Source organism: Mus caroli, unplaced genomic scaffold, assembly GCF_978045245.1.
Source record: "Mus caroli unplaced genomic scaffold, Mus_caroli_1 scaffold_4, whole genome shotgun sequence".
NCBI lineage: Eukaryota > Metazoa > Chordata > Mammalia > Rodentia > Muridae > Mus > Mus caroli.
In genome coordinates, this window is record NW_028227259.1 from 148,814,019 (window position 1) to 148,835,466 (window position 21,448).

A 21,448-nucleotide genomic window follows, 5' to 3' on the forward strand; every position below is an offset into this window, starting at 1 on the left:
TGTTCCACCTAGAGGGTTGCAGATCCCTTTAGCTCCTTGGGTACTTCCTCTAGCTCCTCCATTGGGGGCCCTGTGATCCATCCAATAGCTGACTGTGAGCATCCACTTCTGTGTTTGCTAGGCCCCGGCATTGTCTCGAAAGAGACAGCTATATCAGGGTCCTTTCAGCAAAATCTTGCTAGTGTATGCGATGGTGTCAGCGTTTGGAAGCTGATTAGGGGATGGATCCCTGGATATGGCAGTCTTTAGATGGTCCATCCTTTCGTCACAGCTCCAAACTTTATCTCTGGAGAAAATGTCTTAAAAAACAAAAGAAATGAACAAAAAACCAAAAACAATAACAAGAAGAAAGATAGGAAGGGAGGAAAGAAGGAAGGGAGAAGGACAGACAGACTCTGGAGACATGGCGACAGGCTTCCATTCTCTCCCTGTGCACTATGCTCCATGAATGAACCCATGTGCACTCACCTACCTAGAGCTCCCCTCAACCCAGTCCTTACACAAGCATCTAACAGCCATGCCTGGTTTACTCACTCACTGGCAAACAGCCCCATCCTGAGCCTCAGCTGTCCTGCTTGTCAGTCAGTTCCTCAGCACACAGACTTATCCCTCCAGAGCCTAAGAGTCAAGGATCAGCAGCTCTGTGCTAGTAATCTGGACAGAGATCAAGACAGCCTCTAACGTGCTCTCCCTTGTGGTTGTGGTGTTGCAAGATGTCTTGAGGAGCTCCTCTCACGTGAAGGGATTTTGCTGGCACCATTTTCTTACAAGTATCTTCATCCTTTCATCACAACTACTTCCTTCATTTATGCCAATAAATCTGGGCTCCTGTTAGTTCCTGCGGTTGCATATGCAGAGCCTGCGGAATGTGAGCAGGGTAACTGGCTCAGTCAGCTACGCCTTATCAATTCCATTTGATTTGGTTATAGGCTATTGTTTTTCACTTCTTTTCTATTTTAATCGCTCTCTCTCTCTCTTTCCCCATGCACTCCAGTGTGTGCATAAGTGTGCACACGCATGGTGATGTTGTTCTCTTGCCCCAGCCTCCCAAATGATTACAAGTGTTACCATGCTTGGGTAATATGAAAATCTTAACAATTTCCCCCCTATTGCAGTGTAGGGGAATGTACCTAGGACTTCAAGCATGCTAGGCAAGGGCTCTACCACTAAGCTTCAGTCCCAACCCAAACTTTTGTTTTGTTTTGCTTTTCAAGATAGGGTTTCTCTGTATAGCACTGTATGTCCTGGAACTTGCTCTATAGATCAGGTTGGCGTTGAACTCACAGAGATCCACCTGCCCCTGCCTCCCTAGTGCTGGAATTAAAGGTGTGCGCCACCACTGTCCAACTCAGCCAACCTTCCTCAGCTAAAGTTCCCACAACAATTATAATTTCCTCTACAGAATATTGGGGTGACTGCTAGGTTTCGATTTGCAGTTATTGTTCTGGTATTATTACCATGTGAAACTATTAACGCTTTAAAATGGATGCTTTAATTGTGCCAGTTATGAAATTAGAAAAAGAATAGAAGAAAGAAAAAGAACAGGAAATGAAACAAACAAACCAAAGAAATGATAATGTGATGACTGACTCATGAAAAGCGTCACTGGAAGTGTGAATTCTTACAAACCCACTACTTTATGAATGACAAGAATGTCTAGGAGGAACACTAGTAGTATTTGCTAATTTCCTGTCTTCGTGGCAGCAGTGGGGGCTAGAGGCACCGTTCCAGTCTTTGATATTTTAGAAGCTGGGAGGCACATTATCTCATTTCCTCTTCAAAGGACCTACACAGCATGACCTTCATCTCCTTTAAGCACGCCCAGCCCACTCATTAAGGCCAAGAGTTGCCCAAGCTCTGTTGCATCCAGCAAACCGACTCCGCCTCTGTGGAGCTGTCTTCAGGGATAGGCAGCCTGCCTGGGCTGGGCATGGGGTCTTTCCTGGGCTAGAGCTGGATAGAACGAAGGCAGGTCGACCTGTCCACCTTCATAGGGATCTTATGTTTCTCAAGTCTTGCTTTGTCTTGTTTGGCTACAAAGTCCTTGTCCAGGGAGAGTGACTTCCTGGGAGCAAACTCTTTGTGGCTGCCATGGATGGGGGTTATCACTTCCTTCTGCAAAGGAGGTAATTACTGTTTGTTCTTAGGCCCAGCAGCCACCCCTAAGGGAACACCCACAGATCACTCAGAAAACTCTGCCCAGGAATGAATGGAATGAGTGAGGACCTCAGGTGACAGGGAAGCATTCCCCACACATTCTCAGTGAGGGTTTAAGGAGACCCAAATTTGGGTGGACAATAAAAGACACTGGGTATGTATGTGTGTTTGTGTGATTTGTCTGTTATTTCCAAATCACTAATTTCTTGAGTTCTGCTGTTAACAGACACATTTGAGGGAAGCCATCAACTTCAAGGGGAACTGACTACCACTAAATATACTGGCCAGGCCTGCTGGACCACTATTATCAACTTAGTAACGTTCTCTCTCTTTTTTAAATGTTAAAATGACATAAAACTTTGGGAGGCTGGGCTGTGGGCGGTGCTTTCCATGGTGTGTGTGTGCATGTGGTGGTCAGAAGACAGTTCCCAGGATCTGGCTCTCTCTTCCCACCAAGTGGTTTCCTGGGAGCAAACTCAGGTCCTCAGGCTTGAGGTAAGTGCATCTTGCCAGCCCCTTCTTTCCCTTTTCAGTTAAGGTGTGGCTATGTTGCTCAGGCTAACCTTGAACTCAGGCTCTGAGTGCTGGGACCGCAGGCTTGGCTGGAAAGGCCCCTGTGGTTGAGGCTTCAGTGGCTCCTCGGCAGGCTCTTCCTCCCCACTTGCCTCAGCGACAGCGCAAGAACTCAGATTCTAAAGTCAGACTATCAACTGAGTGAATGATCTGAGACAAGTCACCTTGCCTCTAGGCCTTGCACCTATGCCCACCACTCAGGCCTACAGTGAGAACTACTTGGTAACTGTGCGTGAAATGCTGGGCACCCAGTTAACAGCAAGCATTTAGGATCGGTTATTCTATGGAGTGGGTGAGACAGTCTTAGATTGCTTGTTGGGAAAAGTGGGCAGAGTCTACCAGCACTCATGGTAGAGACCGTACAGGTACATGATGAAAGTAGGTGCTACACACAGTCACAGCCTTCAGAAGGTTTGTAATTTTTCTCCAGTCCCTTAATTTTCAATCACAAGGCTGCAAGGACTCACACAGGAAAGAAGCGGCTGAGCAGAGCAGAGCAGAGCAGAGGAAGCAGACTCAGGAAATGCCCTGGAGTCCATGGTCACGAGATCTCAAAGGTGAGCAATAAAACTCATGGGCAGAAGGAACGAAGAGTCCCCAGTGCTGCTTCCTTTATGCTTGGATTCTTGCCTCTAAAGAGGACTGGATGGGGAAGGACAGCTTTGGTGTTCTGGAAAAAGAAGTGCAATCAGCCTGCAGGAACAGGGGACAAGGTGTAATGTATACAAATGCTGGGCAAATGCATACCAGCCCATAGGGTGGGGTGGGGCGGGATAGCCACTCCAATCAGACACATGCAAGATGCAGAAGCACCACAAATGTCTGCAGGGAACATTTGTGGAATGTCCCGCCCTTCACCTACAACCTCTGAAACCAGATCATTAATGCCAGAGATGCCAGATACCAGGGCTGTGTCCTAACAGCTGCGCCTTCTCCTCTGCAGTCCTTGGCTGGCCACACCAAGGAATCTTTTCTGGCAGCCAGACATGGTCAAGTGTGACCTAACCTGGGTTATGAAGCATAGAGGGATGTGTGCTGTAGCTTCTGAGCTAGGGTTCCTTTCTAACAGGACACTCCTGGGAAGACAGTTCACTTCCTGTATTTGGAGATCATCAGACCGGTGGTTATCTTGGTGACATGAGATGTGTAGAAGACAAGAAGAAAGAGATGGAGTCTGAATCCTTGCTGAGGCCTGACTCAGCAGGCCTTGCATGGAACAATGAACATGCCTATTGCTTCAATCACCGTAAGCTGGGCATTTTGTTACGTTTAAGCAAAAGCATACTAGCTTATCCACATAGCAGCAGATGAACAGATGCCAGGTGAGACTGTCTAAGCGGGAACTACAGCTAAAACCCCACTCCATCTTCACCAACAGATTCAAAAGACACAATGAAACATCCGAAATGATTCGTGCTCTTACTGCAGTTTTACTGTAGTCTCTGGGCTAGGGATGCAACTCAGGGCTCTGCGTGCTAGCCACGTAGTATACCCCTAAGCTGTACTGAAGTCCTTCATTTAAAGGTTTTCTAATACATTAATAAAATGTGTGTGCACACCATAGGACACATGTGAAGGTCAGAGAACAACTTTTAAGGAGTCAGTTCTCTCCTTCTACCAAACATGTCTCTGGAATTGAACCCAGGTTGTCAGCCAGCAGCAAGTACATTTACTGCTAAGTCATCTTACCAGCCCCAGTCTTTCCCTGTTTCTTTTGGAGACAGAGCCTCACTATATGGCCCAGGCTGACCTTGGGATTCTTTGGCTTCCGAGGGGGTGGGATTGCAAGCATGTGTCACATCCATCACACTGTCTTTGTGTGTCTTTGTGCTGGCCAACCTAATGCAGGCTAGAGTTACCTGGAAGGAAGGAACTCCAGTGAAGAAACTCTAATGAAGAAAATGTACCACAGGCTTGCCCATTAGCCAACCTAGTTGGGGCATTTTCATCATTGATAATTAATGTGGGAGGGCTAGCTCATTGCAGGTGGTGTCATCTCTGGGCTGCTGGTCTTTGGTGGTAAAGGAAGTCAGGCTGAACAAGCCATGAGGAGATAGCCAGTAAGCAGCTGCTGCCTCTGGGCTCCTGCCTTGTTTGAGTCCTGACTACCTTTGATAATGAACTTGATATGGAAGTGTAAGCAAAATACATTCTTTTCTCCCCAAGTTGCTTAAGGTCATGGTGTTTTATCACAGAACTAGAAACCAAACTGAGACAATCTTAAATAAACTTTATGTTTCATAAGGTCATGAGAGTCAGTATCCAAAGCCACACAAAGTATTGGAAAAGGAAGGAAATACCATCTAACTTTGTTGTTGTTGGTTTTTTTTTCCTTGTTTTCCTTTTTGGAGGAGGGATGTGTTCATCTATGAAAATGTGTGCATGTCTGTGGAGGCCAGAGGTTGATGTCAAGTGTCTTTATTAATAAACTAGCTTTTCTACCTCATCTTTGAGACAGTATCTCTCACAGAATCTGGAGTGTACTTAATCAGGGAGATTATCTGTCACCAAGGCCCAGGGACTGAGTGATGGGACGGATGTAGGCATGTGCTGCCACACTCGGCTTTTACATGCGACCCAGGGATCTGAACTCAGGGCTGCATGCTTGTGTGCCGAGTACTCATTCACATCTCTCCAGCCCTGCTTTCTCCTCCTCCTCCTCCTCCTCCTCCTTTCTCTTCTATTTTCTAAAACTATGTGACTTGACTACTATTATTCCACGTGGGAGTTTAAGTAGATATAGTAAGGTATTTTAAACAGAACCAAAGGAAAACTATGCAAGTCAAAAGAAGATATCATTAAGTCCCCCAAAGCAAAGCCTGTTGAGGTGAACTTTCTAACCTAGAGAAAACACAGGAAGTAAATGTGTAAAAGCCTGAGACTGTGGACAGAAGCAAACGGACAACTGGACCAAAGTGAACCTTGGGAGGAGCGTCGGTCTCGCCCTTCCCTCTGCACAGAAGGAACCTTCGCCTTCACTGCAGACTTTCCCCTGAAACTGGAGTGTCAGGGCGGTGTTTATAACAACACTGTTGCTGTGGAAATAGCTGATTCAATGTTATGGACTTGCAGCTGAATAAAGTAAGGTGTGGAACAGAAGTCTTATTTAAACAGTGGCAAGAGCCATAAAACATTAAAACGAGAGCTGAATGGCGGTGAGTCAGAGTGCCATATGTGCTAATGAGAGGGTCAGACCTTTCCCCCCTGATGCCCGGCACAATGGCATGTTTCTTCCTAAGTCTTACTTCTGGAACCCTGTTATCAGCTTAGCTGCTTCCAGAACCCTAAATGTCTAAGATATTACTATCTGCTACATAGGCTGGCTGCATGTCATTACACGGATGGTGATTCAGAGCTGCAACTGGTCGCCATGACACTGGGAAGTCACAAACCCCACAGAGCACGAGCTGGGGTTTCAAAAACCATATGCGATCGATTCCATTAAACAGAGTGGTGTTGCTACTCCTCATATAACATCACTGCAGATGTACCCTGTGTCGACTGTCTATTGCTTCACCAGTGTTTTAGGCAGCCAGAGAGCGTGAAGCCAGCCCACCCCACACGCTGCCACAGGCATCAGGCCTTTAGCTAGTTCCAGCCTTTGAACACAGTCAGTGAGTTTCTCAGACTACTGGACACCGAGCAGAGACGGACATGTCACTCTTTAAACGCGTACTTGCTCTTCGCTGTGTTTTCAGAATCCTTAAAGCAGAATTCTTAGCGTCCACACAATAAAACAGTCCACAAGCTTGAAAGATGAGAGTGGCATGTGGGTCTATTAGCAAAGTGGCCCTGCCCTGCAGGAGATGACCACAGCACAGTGGCATAGCTCTGTAAATAGAAGCCCAGCTTCCCTTGGCTGTGCCGGGGGCTGCCCAGGGTGTGGCTATCCTCCTTGCCTGCACAGGGGATCCATTCATACCAGCAAAACCGGAAAAATCACAACCAAAGGCAAGTGTGGAAGCAGTGGGAGCCAAGGGCACAGCAGAAGGAGTCAAGGAGTCATTTTCCACAAGGTGAGTCACCACAAGAACTTGGCCTGTCTCACCCACCTTGGTTCAAAATGTAGGTCACAGTTCTCCAAGCTGGAACTTCAGGGATCTGAGGTGACAGACCAGAGCCCTGGCAGCACAGGTAGGAGCAGAGTTCCTCAGAGGCCTGAGAAGGGGCCTCTACCTTGCTCCTGAGCCCCAGTCTGCCTTCCAAAAACCTCTATTTTCATGTACCAAGGTGAACTCAAACTGCAGTGCTCAACGGGTTCCCTTTGTGTTCCTGATCTGCGCCACCTGCCACACCCATATCTACCTCCTGGGCAGCAGGCGAGGTTTTTGTAGAGATGGTCAGCTCACCTAGCTCTGTTGACACAGGAGACCCAGTGGCAATTTCACCAATCTTGGCCACGCCGTCGTAGTAGGCTTTTCCTGCCAGGATCATAGCTAGACAGGAATGTGATACATAAAATCATTACTCAGACAATAGGAGGGAGTGAGACAGGTTCAACATCCCAGTGTGCCCCTGGCTACAGAAGTTCTAGAGCAGACACTTTCAGTGACATTCACAAGGCCCCGCCTGCTTCTGAAGCCAGTTCCTGACATCAAACGGTCACTGGGAGCAGATACATTTTGGGACTACAGATGGGTAATGTCATTACTCCAGGGGTATTGGGTGCTGTGGCCTAGGAACCTGTATCATGAAAACACATTTAATTTTTCTATTAAAAAGAGAAAGCCGGGTGGTGGTGGCAAGCATATGTTTTTAATGCCAGCACTCCAGAGGCAGAGGTAGAAGTAGGCAGATCTCTGCATTCAAGGCAAGCCTGGTCAACAGAGCAAGTTCCAGGCCAGCAAGGGCTACACAGAGGAACATCATCTCAAAAACCAACCAATCAACCAACCAACCAAAATAAAATGAAATAAAATAAGAGCCAGGTCTGGTGGTGTAGACCTATAATCTTAGCTACTCAAAAGGCTGAGACAGGAGGAAATCAAAGCTGGCTTGGGCTACTGAGTGAGGCCAAACCAGGGGAGCTTGGTGGGACTATCTCAAAGTAAATATCAACAGGCTGAAGTTATGAAGACTACCTGCTTGGCCTCCCCAGTGAGGGCTGAGGGCATAGCTCAATGCAGACTGCTTGCCTAGCTTGCACTATATCCCTAATACCGTAAAAAAAACAATCTGAGTTACAATCAACCAACAGATTTTTTACTGAGGTATATATATATATATATATATATATATATATATATATACATACACACACACACACACACATATATATGGCATCTGAAATATGTTAGCATTCGGAAAATTACAAACTTAATTTAAAAAAAAAAAAAAAACCCAAAGCCGGGCATGGTGGCGCACGCCTTTAATCCTTAATCCCAGCACTCGGGAGGCAGAGGCAGGCGGATTTCTGAGTTCGAGGCCAGCCTGGTCTACATAGTGAGTTCCAGGACAGCCAGGGCTACACAGAGAAACCCTGTCTCGAAAAGCCTCCCCTCCCCCCCAAAAAAAAAACACAAAAAACAAATTTTCTCCTTCCTTTTCCTACCCGCAGAAAAAAATGGTTTTACTACAACAGATGCTACGTTCTCATCATCCTAAAAAATATATTTCTGTAATCAAAAAGACTATTTTCTAATGGTGAGATGGCTCAGCAGTAAGAGTGCATCTTGCTCTTGCAGAGGACCTGAGTTTGGTTCCCAGCACCCATGCTAAGAGACTCACAGCTTCTGTAACTTAAGCTCCAGGGCAGCCAATGTCTCTAGCTTCAGTGAGCTCCCTTACCCACTCGCGCACACACATACACAATTTAAAATAACTAAATTGAAAATTAAAAACCGTTTCTCCTTCAAACCGGCCCTGAAGGTTTGAAGGAGAAGCAGCTTTTCAACAAGACCCAGCCGAAGCCACTGTGAATTTGGAGGAAAAGATCTCTACCCTTCCCTAAACTCAGACACAGAAACCAGTTTTCCTGGAGCTCGGAAGAGCACAGAAGCTTGGATTAAAATGGCTTCTGGTCCCTTCTCCTTGCCCACAGAGCAGTCAGAAGCTGCCCGGGCTGTTTTGTCCCAGTTTGTTTTTAAGTGTCTCCCTGTACGGGACATGGAACCCAAGGCTAGGTAAGTGCTTTACCAATGAATCACACCCTCAGTCTTTTTATTTTATTTTTCATTTTGAGACAGAGTCTAAGTTCTTCTAGGCTAGCCTTGATTTTGTAATCCTGCTTTTAGCCTCCCAAGTAGCTGGAATTACAAACCTATGCCACCAGGCCAAGCTAAGAAGTAGGTTATTTATTTAGTGCGTGTATGTGTCTCCATATGCTCATGAATGCATGTGTCAGAGAGAAGACAACCTTGGGTGTCATCCTCAGTAGCACGGTCCACCTCCGCCTCCTTTGAGACCGGGCCTCCCATTGGCCTGGAGCTCACTGACGAGGCTAGACTGGCTGAGCCATGAGTCCCAGTGACCTGTCTGCCTCTGGCTCCTGGGCTTGTGCCACCATGTCTGACATTTGTATATGGGAACTGAAGAGCGGAGTCAGGTCCTCACATTGAGATAGCCACTTTTCCCACTAAGCCATCTTCCCACGCCCTGTTTTTCTTAATTAAGATAAAAAATTACATGTCTGCGTATGTCTGTGTGTGAACATGACAAGTACATGCAGGTGCTCTCAGAGGCCAGAAGAGGACATTAGATCTCCTGGAGCTGGAGCTATATGCAGTTGTCTGATGGTGCTGGGAATGAAGCCCAGGTTGGTCCCCTACACAACCAGCAAGTGCTCCTAACTGCTGAGCCAGGTCTCCAGACCCTATCTGCATTTTTTTCACATGCTTAGGAAGCACTCTACCACTGAGCTACATCCCCATACCTCAAAGGTGGACCTTTAAGGGGAAGTATAGAAAAAGATCAGGATTTATCATGTATAGGTGTAGCTGAAAGTATTATAGGCCAAATTCCTGTTCCTATAATTTTACTGATTTCAACATTTACTATAGAGTTTTAAAAAATATAAATTAAGGCTTTTACTGTATCGGCATGTAAACTGAAGACATGCAATATTCTGCTATCCTGGTGTTTTATAAGACTGGAGAATTGCCGGGCGTGGTGGCGCACGCCTTTAATCCCAGCACTCCGGAGGCAGAGGCAGGCGGATTTCTGAGTTCGAGGCCAGCCTGGTCTACAAAGTGAGTGCCAGGACAGCCAGGGCTACACAGAGAAACCCTGTCTCGAAAAAACCAAAAAAAAAAATAAAAAAAAAAAGACTGGAGAATTTACAGGATACTTAACAATCGCAGACCGCATTTATATAGGCTTTTCAGGTCAGTACTTAGCTAATCTACCCAGCATTGTTAGGACGAGGGAAGGGAAGGTTATCAGCTCCGGTTGCTAAAGGGAGTGGAGCGGAGACATTTCAGGCTGTCCCCAAGGTCAGCCTGAGTGAGTCAGACACAGTGTACACATCTCCTGCTGAGGTACTTCACTTCCTCGGCTCTAAATCATGGAGCTGTAGCTGGAACTGAAGGGAAAGCAACCCCACCTAAAAACAAGTGTGCTGCCAACAAAACGTCGGCTCAGTAGATGGTGCTGGAATGAAAGGGTTAGGCTGTAAAGTATGATAAACTGAAGAGCACACTGGTGGGGGAGTTGCCTTCAGGATCACACAACAGTTACCATTTCTGGTTTACACCTACGGGAAATTGAGACTTTTGAAAAGTGACTGTTGACTTATACTTAAAACCATGTAACCTCAGTCTCTCAAAATAGCTTTGCTTTTATAATAAAGCTAAATTAACTTTAAAACTATATAAGTTATCCAGAACTAATAAAATATGAAATAGTATTTTGATAACTTTGCTCTGCTTTGTGAGAGTTTCTGTTTCTTACTGTTTAAGGAAACTTATGAATTCTATTTTAGTGATCGTTTAATCACCTCCTCAATCTAGAGTCCTCTACATATATAACTCTACTGAATAATTTTTTGCTTGTTTTTGAGACAGAGTCTCATATGTAGTCTGGCTGTCCTGGAACACACTGTGTAGACCAGGCTGGCTTGGAACTCACATAGCTCCACCTGCCTCGGGCACTCACGTGGTTGGATTAAAGGCATGTATTACGCCCCACTGATAACGTTTCTTATTGAAACACTTTCAGTGGATTCCTACTCTGCTAAAGCCTGCATGGGTCTCCCACAAGTCCATATTCCATGTGCTCATGAAATACTTTTATTAAACATGAAATGTTTTAATGAACTGCACCCCTTCAGATTTCAAGTCTGTGGCTCCTGCTTTGGCCAGTGCAGTACCAGCCAGCATGACTCGCATTGGAACCTAGTAAATGCTAGGCCATTAAATGCTGCTATAGTAAGGACCTTGATGGAGAAAGGTCACCGGAGGACAGAGTGTGTCAAGCAGAGTGAGCCCTGAGTCTGCAGAGAGCTACCTTGTCTTACAGGGGAAATTGAAGGTGGTGTCTTTTTTTTTTTTGGTTTTCCGAGACAGGGTTTCTCTGTGTATCCTTGGCTGTCCTGAACTCACTCTGTAGACCAGGCTGGTCTTGAACTCAAGAAATCCGCCTGCCTCTGCCTCCCAAGTGCTGGGATCAAAGGCGTGCACCACCACTGCCCGGCTGAAGGTGGTTCTTAAGCCATCAAGTCTGTGGGATGCTGCAGTATTTTGTGCAATGGTAGGTGCCTGTTGCCACAGTGTAACACTTAGCTAAGCTGGCATTCTCCAGTCCCACCGTCAAAGCTTCTCCCCACATTAGTGTGGTGTGCCCAAGGCTCATCTTTTCTGCTCGAAGCAGTGTCTGTCCTTATCTGTTAGCTTGAGCTCCTGCAAGGTCTCTTGCCTGCTCCAGTCTACACCAATCACTATTGCTCAGATCCCTGTGAGAATGATCTATATTTCTTTGTTAGTCATTCAAATGTAATCTGTTGATTGCACTTCTGGTTGACTTTCTCATCGCTACTCCCAAATTCTTACCAAGGGCATTACAAACATAGCTAAAATGATCAGTGGCTTTACCAAAACTATATCCAGATGGCCCGTACAAGTTCTGGGAATATTTATCAAGTACAGAACCGTCTCTAGGAGGTGGTAAAGGGGTAAGAGCCCTTAGGGGAGAAGTTATGTTAACAGGAGGCTCAGCTGCAAGCAGCTCTCTTAGTCCTTAACGGCCTCATAAAGTAGTTCAGGCTACACGGGGGAAAGTTCCACAGGTTGTAGTGATTTCCCCATGAGGACTGGAGACAGCAGTGACTTTGTGGCCCAGTGATTAAGCAATCACGGAAGGAGAGCTGCAAGGCCGGCCAGCTTCTTGCTCTCAAAGAAGGGATGGTGCCTGTGAAAGGCAAGGGCACTGTTGGGCAGAGAAACAAGATCCCAGACCTGCTATGTTTCCTGGTACCGAGAGCTGCAGGTAAAAATGCACAGCCATGTAATCTACTTTTCCAGGGACTGGAACTACCATGTTCCCCGTCACCCATAGCTTAGGGCCCAAACAGTGCACGGTCTTGCCTACGCCCTGTTTCTGGGTGGTTATCAATGTATTCTAATAGCATTCCGTTTTTTGTTTTGTTTTGTTTTTTCAAGACAGGGTTTCTCTGTGTAGCCCTGGCTGTCCTGGAACTCACTCTGTAGACCAGGCTGGCCTTGAACTCAGAAATCCTCCTGCCTCTGCCTCCCGAGTGCTGGGATTAAAGGCGTGTGCCACCAGTGCCCGGCAGCATTCAGTTCTAATAGGAGTAGCTGCTTATCAGTCTTTTCAGTGGAAACCTTTTCAAGACACCTAGCAACCTGGGTCCTGAAAGACAGGACAATGTCAACAGTTGAATTTATTTATTTTTGTTGGGGATTAAAATTAGGGCCTCATTAATACTAGACTAGTACTTGTGCAACCTGTACAATCCTGCAGGCGCACCCCAGCGAGCTGGTTGCTTGCCTGGTCTCACCCCCACCCCCTTTCCCATCTCTCTATTTCTCACCACCTTTCCACTCTTGCTGTCACTTCCCTGAGACAAGTCCTTGCTAAATTACACAAGCTAGCACAGAACTTGTGACTCCCAAATTGCTGGGATTATAGATTTATGCCACCAGGCCTGGCTTCAAATTCAGTTTCAAGGAAGCACTTATTTTAAAATGAGAATCTAAACCCAACCTTTAACATAGATGTTCTTCCACTGAGGTTAAAAATACTATTTTTCATGTTACTATGGATATGACATACCAGCAAAGTGTTATAGTGGCTCAGTTGTAATCCTGGCACTAGGAGGGTGAGAAGAGGGACTGCCTGTGTTCGAAGCCTGTGTTACAAAGTAAGATTCTACCTCAAAATAAAACAAAACATAATCTATCTAAAGGCAAGAAAGCCTACAGATAGCTAAGAGGATGATTCTCAGTAGCAGGACACCAATGTTCAAATGTTATTAGTATTTATTTTTCTGTGTAGCCCTAGCTGATCTGGATCTTACTATGTAGACCAGGCTGGACTTGAACTCACAGAAATCTACCTGCTTCTGCCTTCTGAGTGCTGGGATTAGAGGCACTTGCCATCACACCTGGTCATATTCAAATGGTTTAAGTATACATATAAATTAATTTAAGTATACATAAAAATTTGTTTGAAAATTAGAAAAGTTCATGAACATGATATAAAAGCCCAAGTTTGTATATCAGAAAGCACAACTTGAAAGTTAAAACATGCCACTTATAGTATGTTCACTGTCAGTGTGATACAAATATACTAGGACCATCCTGCACTGCTACTGTAAAAATCCTGTAGATAAATTATAAAAAAATTTCTATTTGCAGATATTTTTTAAATGCAATGTTAAGTATTAAAGATAAATAAAATATTAACTTAAAAGTTTTCATATGCGCTTTATATTAATCCATTAAGAAAAATCAAAAGACTTACCATTCACTGCTTTTTCATAATTTTTTCCTAGGTTTATTAAGTTTCGTAGTCCAGGGTTGAATTGTTCCATCACATTCTGACAAACAAACACACAAAACAAATTAATAAACAAAAGAGGGTGGGATATCAGTATTCTGTCACTGTGAGTTCTAGAATTCCTATATTGTAGAATTTATAGATAACAAAGTCTCAAATGCTTGCTTGCTTCTCTCTCTCTCTCTCTCTCTCTCTCTCTCTCTGTGTGTGTGTGTGTGTGTGTGTGTGTGTATGTAGACAAAGTCTCAGGAACCCCAAACTGGCCTGGAACTTGCTATGTATCTGAAGATGGCTTTGAACTTCTAACCCTCCTGCTTTTACTTCCCAAGTGCTGGAATAATAGGTGTGTATTTCCATGTGTGGTTCACACAATTTTGGGGATCAAACCTAGGGATTCATGTATGGTGAGACAAATCCTCAGCCCACAAAAAAAAAAAAAATGCAGACATAAAAATCCCAATGAACTGGACTGTCTGACCCAATGGAACAGGCAGCAAGGTGGACATAATTCGGCAATATTCAGTTACCCAAGGCCTGCCTAGAATCTGCTATAAATGGAGCAAGACAGAGACATTCACATCCCTCCCAGGCTCCATGGGGACTGTGAGCCTGGAGGCCAAATAACTCTCTCTGGCACAGGTAGAGTGTTCTCAGCTTAATTTAAAATTAAGGGTAATATTCTGGGTATAGAGTATTTAGAAACTTCAGGACAGTCTTGCTTTCATTGTGCCTGAACCTATACAGTACAGACCACAAGCATTATTCCCAGGGGGCTGGCTTTATGACTAAGAACACATTAACATTTGGTGATGATAGATGTCTGCCCCATGTTGGACCAGCAAGTTGCCTCCTAGTCATCAATTTAAATGGACCACTCAGGCCTCCCTACCCATTCTCCCGTGTATGTCGGATTTGTAAATGAACAAATGACAAAGGCTGGAAAGAGGCTCTCCATTAGTAACTGAGAATAGAGCTGAGTGACAACGTACAGTGATCAAGCAGTGATACAAACTACAATGAGAAAACCCACACCTTATACTTTAACCTTGCTCTTATCTTACTCCACGGAACCTTCAAACCGCACGGTTCTCTCCCTTTTCCTACCACCATTTTGACTATTCACTCAGCTTCAGTGTTAGAGAGTAACATCTGGCCCCCTCTTGTACCCACTTCTCTATTATACCCTCCTCTTTCCTTTGTGATTGACAACTTTCTGGTCAGCTAACCGTAGTCATTGTGACTGTAAATACTGGTTACTATAATTCAAAGAATGTACTTAAGATCACATTTCCTTTCTTAGTAAAGCCTTTTTGTTTTTCCTGGAATTAGTAGTTCTCTTGCCTTCTTCCCCCTTGTATCTATGTGTCTACCTTAAGTACCTTCCCACGCAGTGTCAGATCAAGCACAGCCCTACCAATTTTATTTCTCCTTTCCCCTTGCAAGGACTCTGCCCTCTCTCAGCCCCACCTAAGGCTGCCAGGCTGCTGTCCTTGCATGTTCCTAGCTGTCTGTCTGCACTCAGAGTTCTTGTTCTCACTGTCCACTTTCTTCCTTTCTGCTGGAGATTATTCTCCAAAACTGATGTAACAATGATGTATGAGTAGTGTATCCGTGCCTCCAAATGTCTGAAACTACTTACAAATGTTAAATTATTTATTATTATTGTGTATGTGCAGGAGCGAGGGAGAGGAGGGATGTGAATGCACCAACACACAGAGGACAACCTGGGTGGTGTAGTTGGTTCTCCCTGCTCTGATGTGGGCTCTGGAGACTGAGCTCGGGTCATCAGTGTCTTCTCACTGTCCTCTGGAGCTACTTTTACCTTGACATTTGTTTGCTGATTTGCTGAGCAATAGAATATACCCACCTGTCTTCCTCAGAATGTTTAAGATGCTGCTTACTGTCTTTAGCATCACGTTTGCTGAAGTCAATGGGCTTTTTGTTTTTCTGTTTGACTCTTCCGACCCCTGACCCTTTGGGCTGCTTGTGTGCATGCCAGAGGTCAATAACAGATGTCTTGTTCTGTTGTTCCTTACCTTGAGTTTTGAGACAGGGTCTCTTATTGAATTTGGAGTTTGCCAATGGAGCTAGGCTAGCTGGCCAGAGAGACCCAGGGGTGCACTGGGATGCAGGCGTTTGCAGCTGCGCTTGGGTTTTATGGCTACTGGAGATCCAAACCCAGGTACCCATGGTTGCAAGCAAGCACTTGACTGACTGAGCCATATCCCCAGCTTCAGACTCTCCCTCTTTAAAGCTTCGTTTTAGAAGCTATCTCTTTATCCCTGTGTTGTAAAATCAAACAGTGGCCCTCCTCACTGTGGCTATCTTCTCCATTTATTTTAAGAGGTCCTTGGTAGCTTCTAGCCATGTGGAAATCAGTCTGTCAGATCTGGAAACACTTGCTTTACTTTTTGTTTCTGCTTTCTTATGGCTCTCAGATGGAGGTGTTATGGTTCCTAGACTTATCTAACTTTACCTTTTTCCTTTTTTCTATTTTACCACTTGGTCTTTATGTTCTCTCTCTCTCTCTCTTTTTTTTTTTTTCGAGACAGGGTTTCTCAGTGTAGCCCTGGCTGTCCTGGAACTCAGTCTGTAGACCAGGCTGGCCTCGAACTCAGAAATCCACCTGCCTCTGCCTCCCGAGTGCTGGGATCAAAGGTGTGCGCCACCATGCCTGGCCCAACTTATTTTAAAGCTTTTGATTTTTGCTTTAAGAAAGGTAGTTCTGGCTGGCCTCAAACTCATGATCCTCCTGCCTCAGCTTTCTGAGCACTGGGATTATAGGTGTGTGTGTGTCATCCTACTTGGTGTTTTTAAGGACATACACACAACGTTTGTGTAATTTTTCTGAGTGCTTTAGTATCTAAATTCTTCCTCTTTAAAATCAGCATTCTGGGGCTGGTGAGATGGCTCAGCGGTTAAGAGCACTGACTGTTCTTCCAAAGGTCCTGAGTTCAAATCCCAGCAACCACATGGTGGCTCATAACCATCCGTAACGAAATCTGATGACCTCTTCTGGAGTGTCTGAAGACAGCCACAGTGTACTTACATATAATAAATAAATAAATAAATAAATAAATAAATAAATAAATAAATATTTTTAAAAAATCAGCATTCTGGCCTTTGACACATGTGGTGTCTTCTTCTGAGTACTCTAGAGTGTTATATTTTTAAACTATCCCTCTGATAAGGCTTTTATCCAATTTCTGGTGTTATTATTTGTTTTGTTTATTCAATTTAAAAACTATCCTATTGTTTTATGCACGTGGGTATTTTGGCTGCATGTATGTCTCTGTACCACATGTGTATCTGGTGCCCACAGAGATTAGAAGAGGGTGTTGGACCTCCACGAGCTGAAGATAGATGGTTGTGAGCTGCCATGTGGGTTCTGGGAACTGAACTCCAATCCTTAAAAGAACAGCCAGTTCTCGTAACTGCTAAGCCATCTCTCTAGCCCCTGTTTGTTTGTTTGTTTGTTTGTTTGTTTGTTTGAGACAAGGTCTCTCAAAGTAGTTCAGGGTGGCTTCAAACTCACAATCCTGTTCCAGTTTCAAGAGTGCTGGGATTATAAGTGTGCAGCTTCATGCTGACTTCTGGTGGTTATTTATTTATTTATTTAAAAGACAGGGTCTCACTATGTTACCCCAGATGGCCTACAAGTCATTATGCTCATCAGACTGCCTCTGTGCTGGGATTAAAGGCATATGCCACCATGCTCAGCCACTTCTGGTGATCTTTAAAGGGGGTTGTTGGAGGTTGGAGAGAGAGCTCAGAACAAAAATTGCTCTTACAGAGAATCCAAATCAGTTTCCAGTACCCACACTAGGCAGGTAACAACTGCAGGTAACTCCAACCCTAGGAGATCTGATGCATTCTTTTGGTCTCTGTTGGCGCTTGTGCACATGTGGTACACACACACACACACACACACACACACACACACACACACACACATACACACACACAGTTTCTCTTTTTTAACAAGTCAGTTCATATTTACAAGTAAAGCCTTTCTTGCTGCTGCAGAGCTGTGGGTGCTAGGGAGCTGCTGCTGGTGGCTGCAAGCACATTGTCTAGACAGCAAGTCCATGGGGAGCTTGACTGTGGATAGCACTCAGGGGCATTGTTTCTACAGAGACATTCCTAATTCCCAATCTCTGGGTAAAAGGGAGAGAAGAAGGGATAGGGAAGGGAGCCTGGTGGTTGAACCACCTCGCATGCATACACACTTCCATCCCAGCCCTTGGCCGTCAAGGCTAGCTTCATATTCTTTATGTAGCCTAGGAAAACCTTGGACTTCTGACCCCACTGTCTCAACCTTCCAAGTGCTGGGCTTACAGGTGCATGCCATCATGATATCCAGTTCATGTTGTGCTAGGGGTAGAACCCAAGGCTTCATGCGTGCTAGGCAAGCACTCTACCAACTGAGCTACATCTCCAGCCATCCAACCCAACGTTTCTTTAGACTTTTTTGTCAACAGATGTTTCCCCCTTATGTGAGTGTAAGCATGTGCATGACATAGAATGTGTGAGGTCAGAGGATAACTTTCAAGAGTTGTTTATGTTCTTCCACCCTAGTTCTAAGAGTCACACTCAGGGTGTCAGCTTGTACAGCAAATGCCTTTACCTGCTGAGCCACTTCACCAGCAACCATGTGCATATAAATTGTTTTCATAGCTTCTTACAAGGCCTAACCTATTTTAAATTGAAAAGGTTAAAGGGGGTTTTAAGAAGAGACTAAAAAAAAAAAAAAAAAGAAGAGACTAGAACAATAGCAGCATGTCTACAGACATGAGGGTTCATCAAAAGACTGGGGGCCAGACACTTTGGGGGAATTCTTGGCCACTTGTAGACCTTGTACTGTCTACAAGATGACGATACAAGTGATACAAGATGGATGACCTTCCAAATAGAGAGACTCTTGTGGTTTTCTTTCCCTCCTTATGAGAATATACTGACACCATGGCAATATAGAATAATACACACACACACACATCACACACAAACAGAGGCACACCCCCCCACACACACACAGTTCCTAGATGTGGCGATTCCCCTTTGCTCCCAAGGTGACATTTTCTATAATCACAGTACATTCCCAAATCCATTAAAGAGCTACTTGTACAACAAGTGTGGCTATGATCTTACTTGGATTTGATGGCGACCTTATTTGGGTTTTGGCAATTAAAGGTATTTTACCATTTTATTATGTGCTGGATTTGTTTTTTTAACTTGACACAAGCTAAGGTTACCCTAGAGGAAGAAACCTCAATTAAGAAAATGCATCCATAAGATCAGGCCTTAGTCAAGCCTCTAGGGCAGTGGTTCTCAACCTTTCCAATGCTGTGACGCATTAATACAGTTCTTCATGTTGTGGGGACCTCCAGCCACAAAATTATTTTGTAGCTACTTTACAATTGTAATTTTGCTATTGCTATGAATTGTAATGTATATATCTAATATGCAACCCCCAAAGGGGTCATGACCCACAGTTTGGGAACCACTGCTCTAAGACATTTTCTTAGCGATTGACTGAAGGTGGGCCCAGCCCATTGTAGGAGCCATGGGATGGTGGTCCTGGTTCTATAATAAGCAGTTGAGGGGCTGGAGAGATGGCTCAGCGGTTAAGAACACTGACTGCTCTTCCGAAGGTCCCGAGTTCAATTCCCAGCAACCACATGGTGGCTCACAACCATCCGTAATGAGATCTGATGCCCTCCTCTGATGTGTCTGAAGACAGCTACAGTGTACTTACATATAATAATAAATAAATCTTTAAAAAAAAAAAGAACACAGTAGAAAGCAGTTGAAAACAAGCCATAAAGAGCAAGCCAGCCAGCAGCGCTCCTCCGTGGCCTGTGTGACAGCTCCTGCCTCCAGGTTCCTATCCTAACTTCCTTCCATGATGAACAGCAATATGGAAGTGTAAACCCTTTCTTTCCCAAGTTGCTTCAGTCATGGTATTTTGTCACAGCAATCGTAACCCTAACTAGAGAAAATTATGTGTATTTGTGTTTGTGTGTGGGTTATGCACATGAGTACAGGTGCCCGTAGAGACCATCTGGTATCAGATGTGCTGACTCTGGAGTTACAGGCAGATATCATCCACTTAAACACAAGTGCTGGGAACTAAACTGGATGCTTTGTAAGAGCTTGTAACTGCTGAGCTGTCTCTCCAGCCCCAGATTTTTACCAATCTTTGTATCCCTTATTACTTTCAGAGAGAGGACTATCTGCATAAAATTTTATCTTGTATATGGATCTGCACAGCTACCAGCTCGGCCACAATACAGGATGGTCTGTCTGATCAACACAAAATCTCTGTGCCCCTTTCTAGTCATTCCTTCTCCACCTACCCTGACCACTCTGAGTCTGTTCTTTTGAGAATGTTATGTAAATGGAGTTATACAGCATGTGACCTTTTGAGAATAGTCTTTTTCACTTAGCACAGTGCCTTTAAGAGATATTCAACAAGGTAGGTCTATCAATAGCCACTCCCCGCCGGGCGTGGTGGCGCACGCCTTTAATCCCAGCACTCGGGAGGCAGAGGCAGGCGGATTTCTGAGTTCGAGGCCAGCCTGGTCTACAAACTGAGTTCCAGGACAGCCAGGGCTATACAGAGAAACCCTATCTCGAAAAACAAAAAACAAAAAAAAACAAAAAAAATAGCCACTCCCCTTTTCTGCTTGTGCTAGCCTAGCTCTGTTTAGTGGTACGGATGTATCACACTTTGCTCACCAATTTATGCGTTAAGGTTGTTATTGGTTTAGAGCCATTCCAACTAAAGCTGATATGAACAATTATGTACAGACCTGTGTATGAGCATACGTTTTTATATCTACAGAATAAATACACAGGAGTCCAATTGCTGCGTCACAGGGTAGGTGTATGTTTAACTTTATGAAATGCTGCCAGGCCTGCAGGCAAAGCAGCCGGGCCACTCTGCCATCCTCCCGCAATGTAGGCGAACTCAAGGATTCTTAAAACCTAATGATTTCGTGGAGATGTGGCTTACTTGGTAGAACATTTGTCTAGTAAGCATAAAGCCCTGGGTTCCATCTTCAGCACTACAGAAACTGGGTGTGCTGGTACAAATGTATAATCCCAGCCCTTGGGAGGCAGCGGCAGATCAGAAGTTCACAAGTTTAAGGCCATCCTTCATTATGCAGGAGCTTGAAACCAGCCTGAAGTATGGGACTGTTTCAAAACAACAAAGCCCTCATGAGAAAATGGTCACTCCCTAATTTGAAAAATAAAACTATTTTGAATGCAGCATGACTAAAGTTTCTATAATCTTATGAAGCTGGGTTTATATGGTAAAAATTAGAGGAGACCATTGCAGAGCTAATTTGTCCTATAGCATACAAGCAGTCATATAAAAACAAAACAAGTCAGGCAGTCATGGCACATGCCTTTAATCCCAGCACTCAGAGGCAGGCAGAGGCAGGCAGATTTCTGATTTCGGGGCCAGCCTGGTCTACAAAGTGAGTTCCAGGACAGCCAGAGCTATACAGAGAAACCCTGTCTCGAAAAACCAAAAAACCAAACCAAACCAAACAAAACAACAAAAACAACAACAACAACCCCCCCCAAAAAAAAACTAGATCTTGTTTAAGTATATTAGTTGTATAAATTAAGAAAAAAGCATAATTTGGTTGTGTATGCCTGGCCATGTGTATATGTATAGGCACACGTATGTGTGCATGCATGAGGAGGCCAGTGGTCAAACTCAGGTACCTTCCTTCAAGAGCTATCTATCACATTG

General features: G+C 44.6%; 1 protein-coding gene across 1 annotated transcript in view; it reads right to left on the reverse strand.

Annotated features, from left to right (window-relative positions):
* The window catches only part of Baiap2l1 (BAR/IMD domain containing adaptor protein 2 like 1), a 92,881-nt gene that overhangs the window by 45,150 nt on the left and 26,283 nt on the right, over window positions 1-21,448 (reverse strand). The window contains exons 2-3 of the mRNA XM_021162665.2: window positions 13,648-13,723; window positions 7,080-7,166 (exon numbers count right to left, since the gene is read on the reverse strand). Coding sequence (XP_021018324.1) covers window positions 7,080-7,166; window positions 13,648-13,723 — 163 coding nt within the window. The remainder of the gene's footprint in view (window positions 1-7,079; window positions 7,167-13,647; window positions 13,724-21,448) is intronic.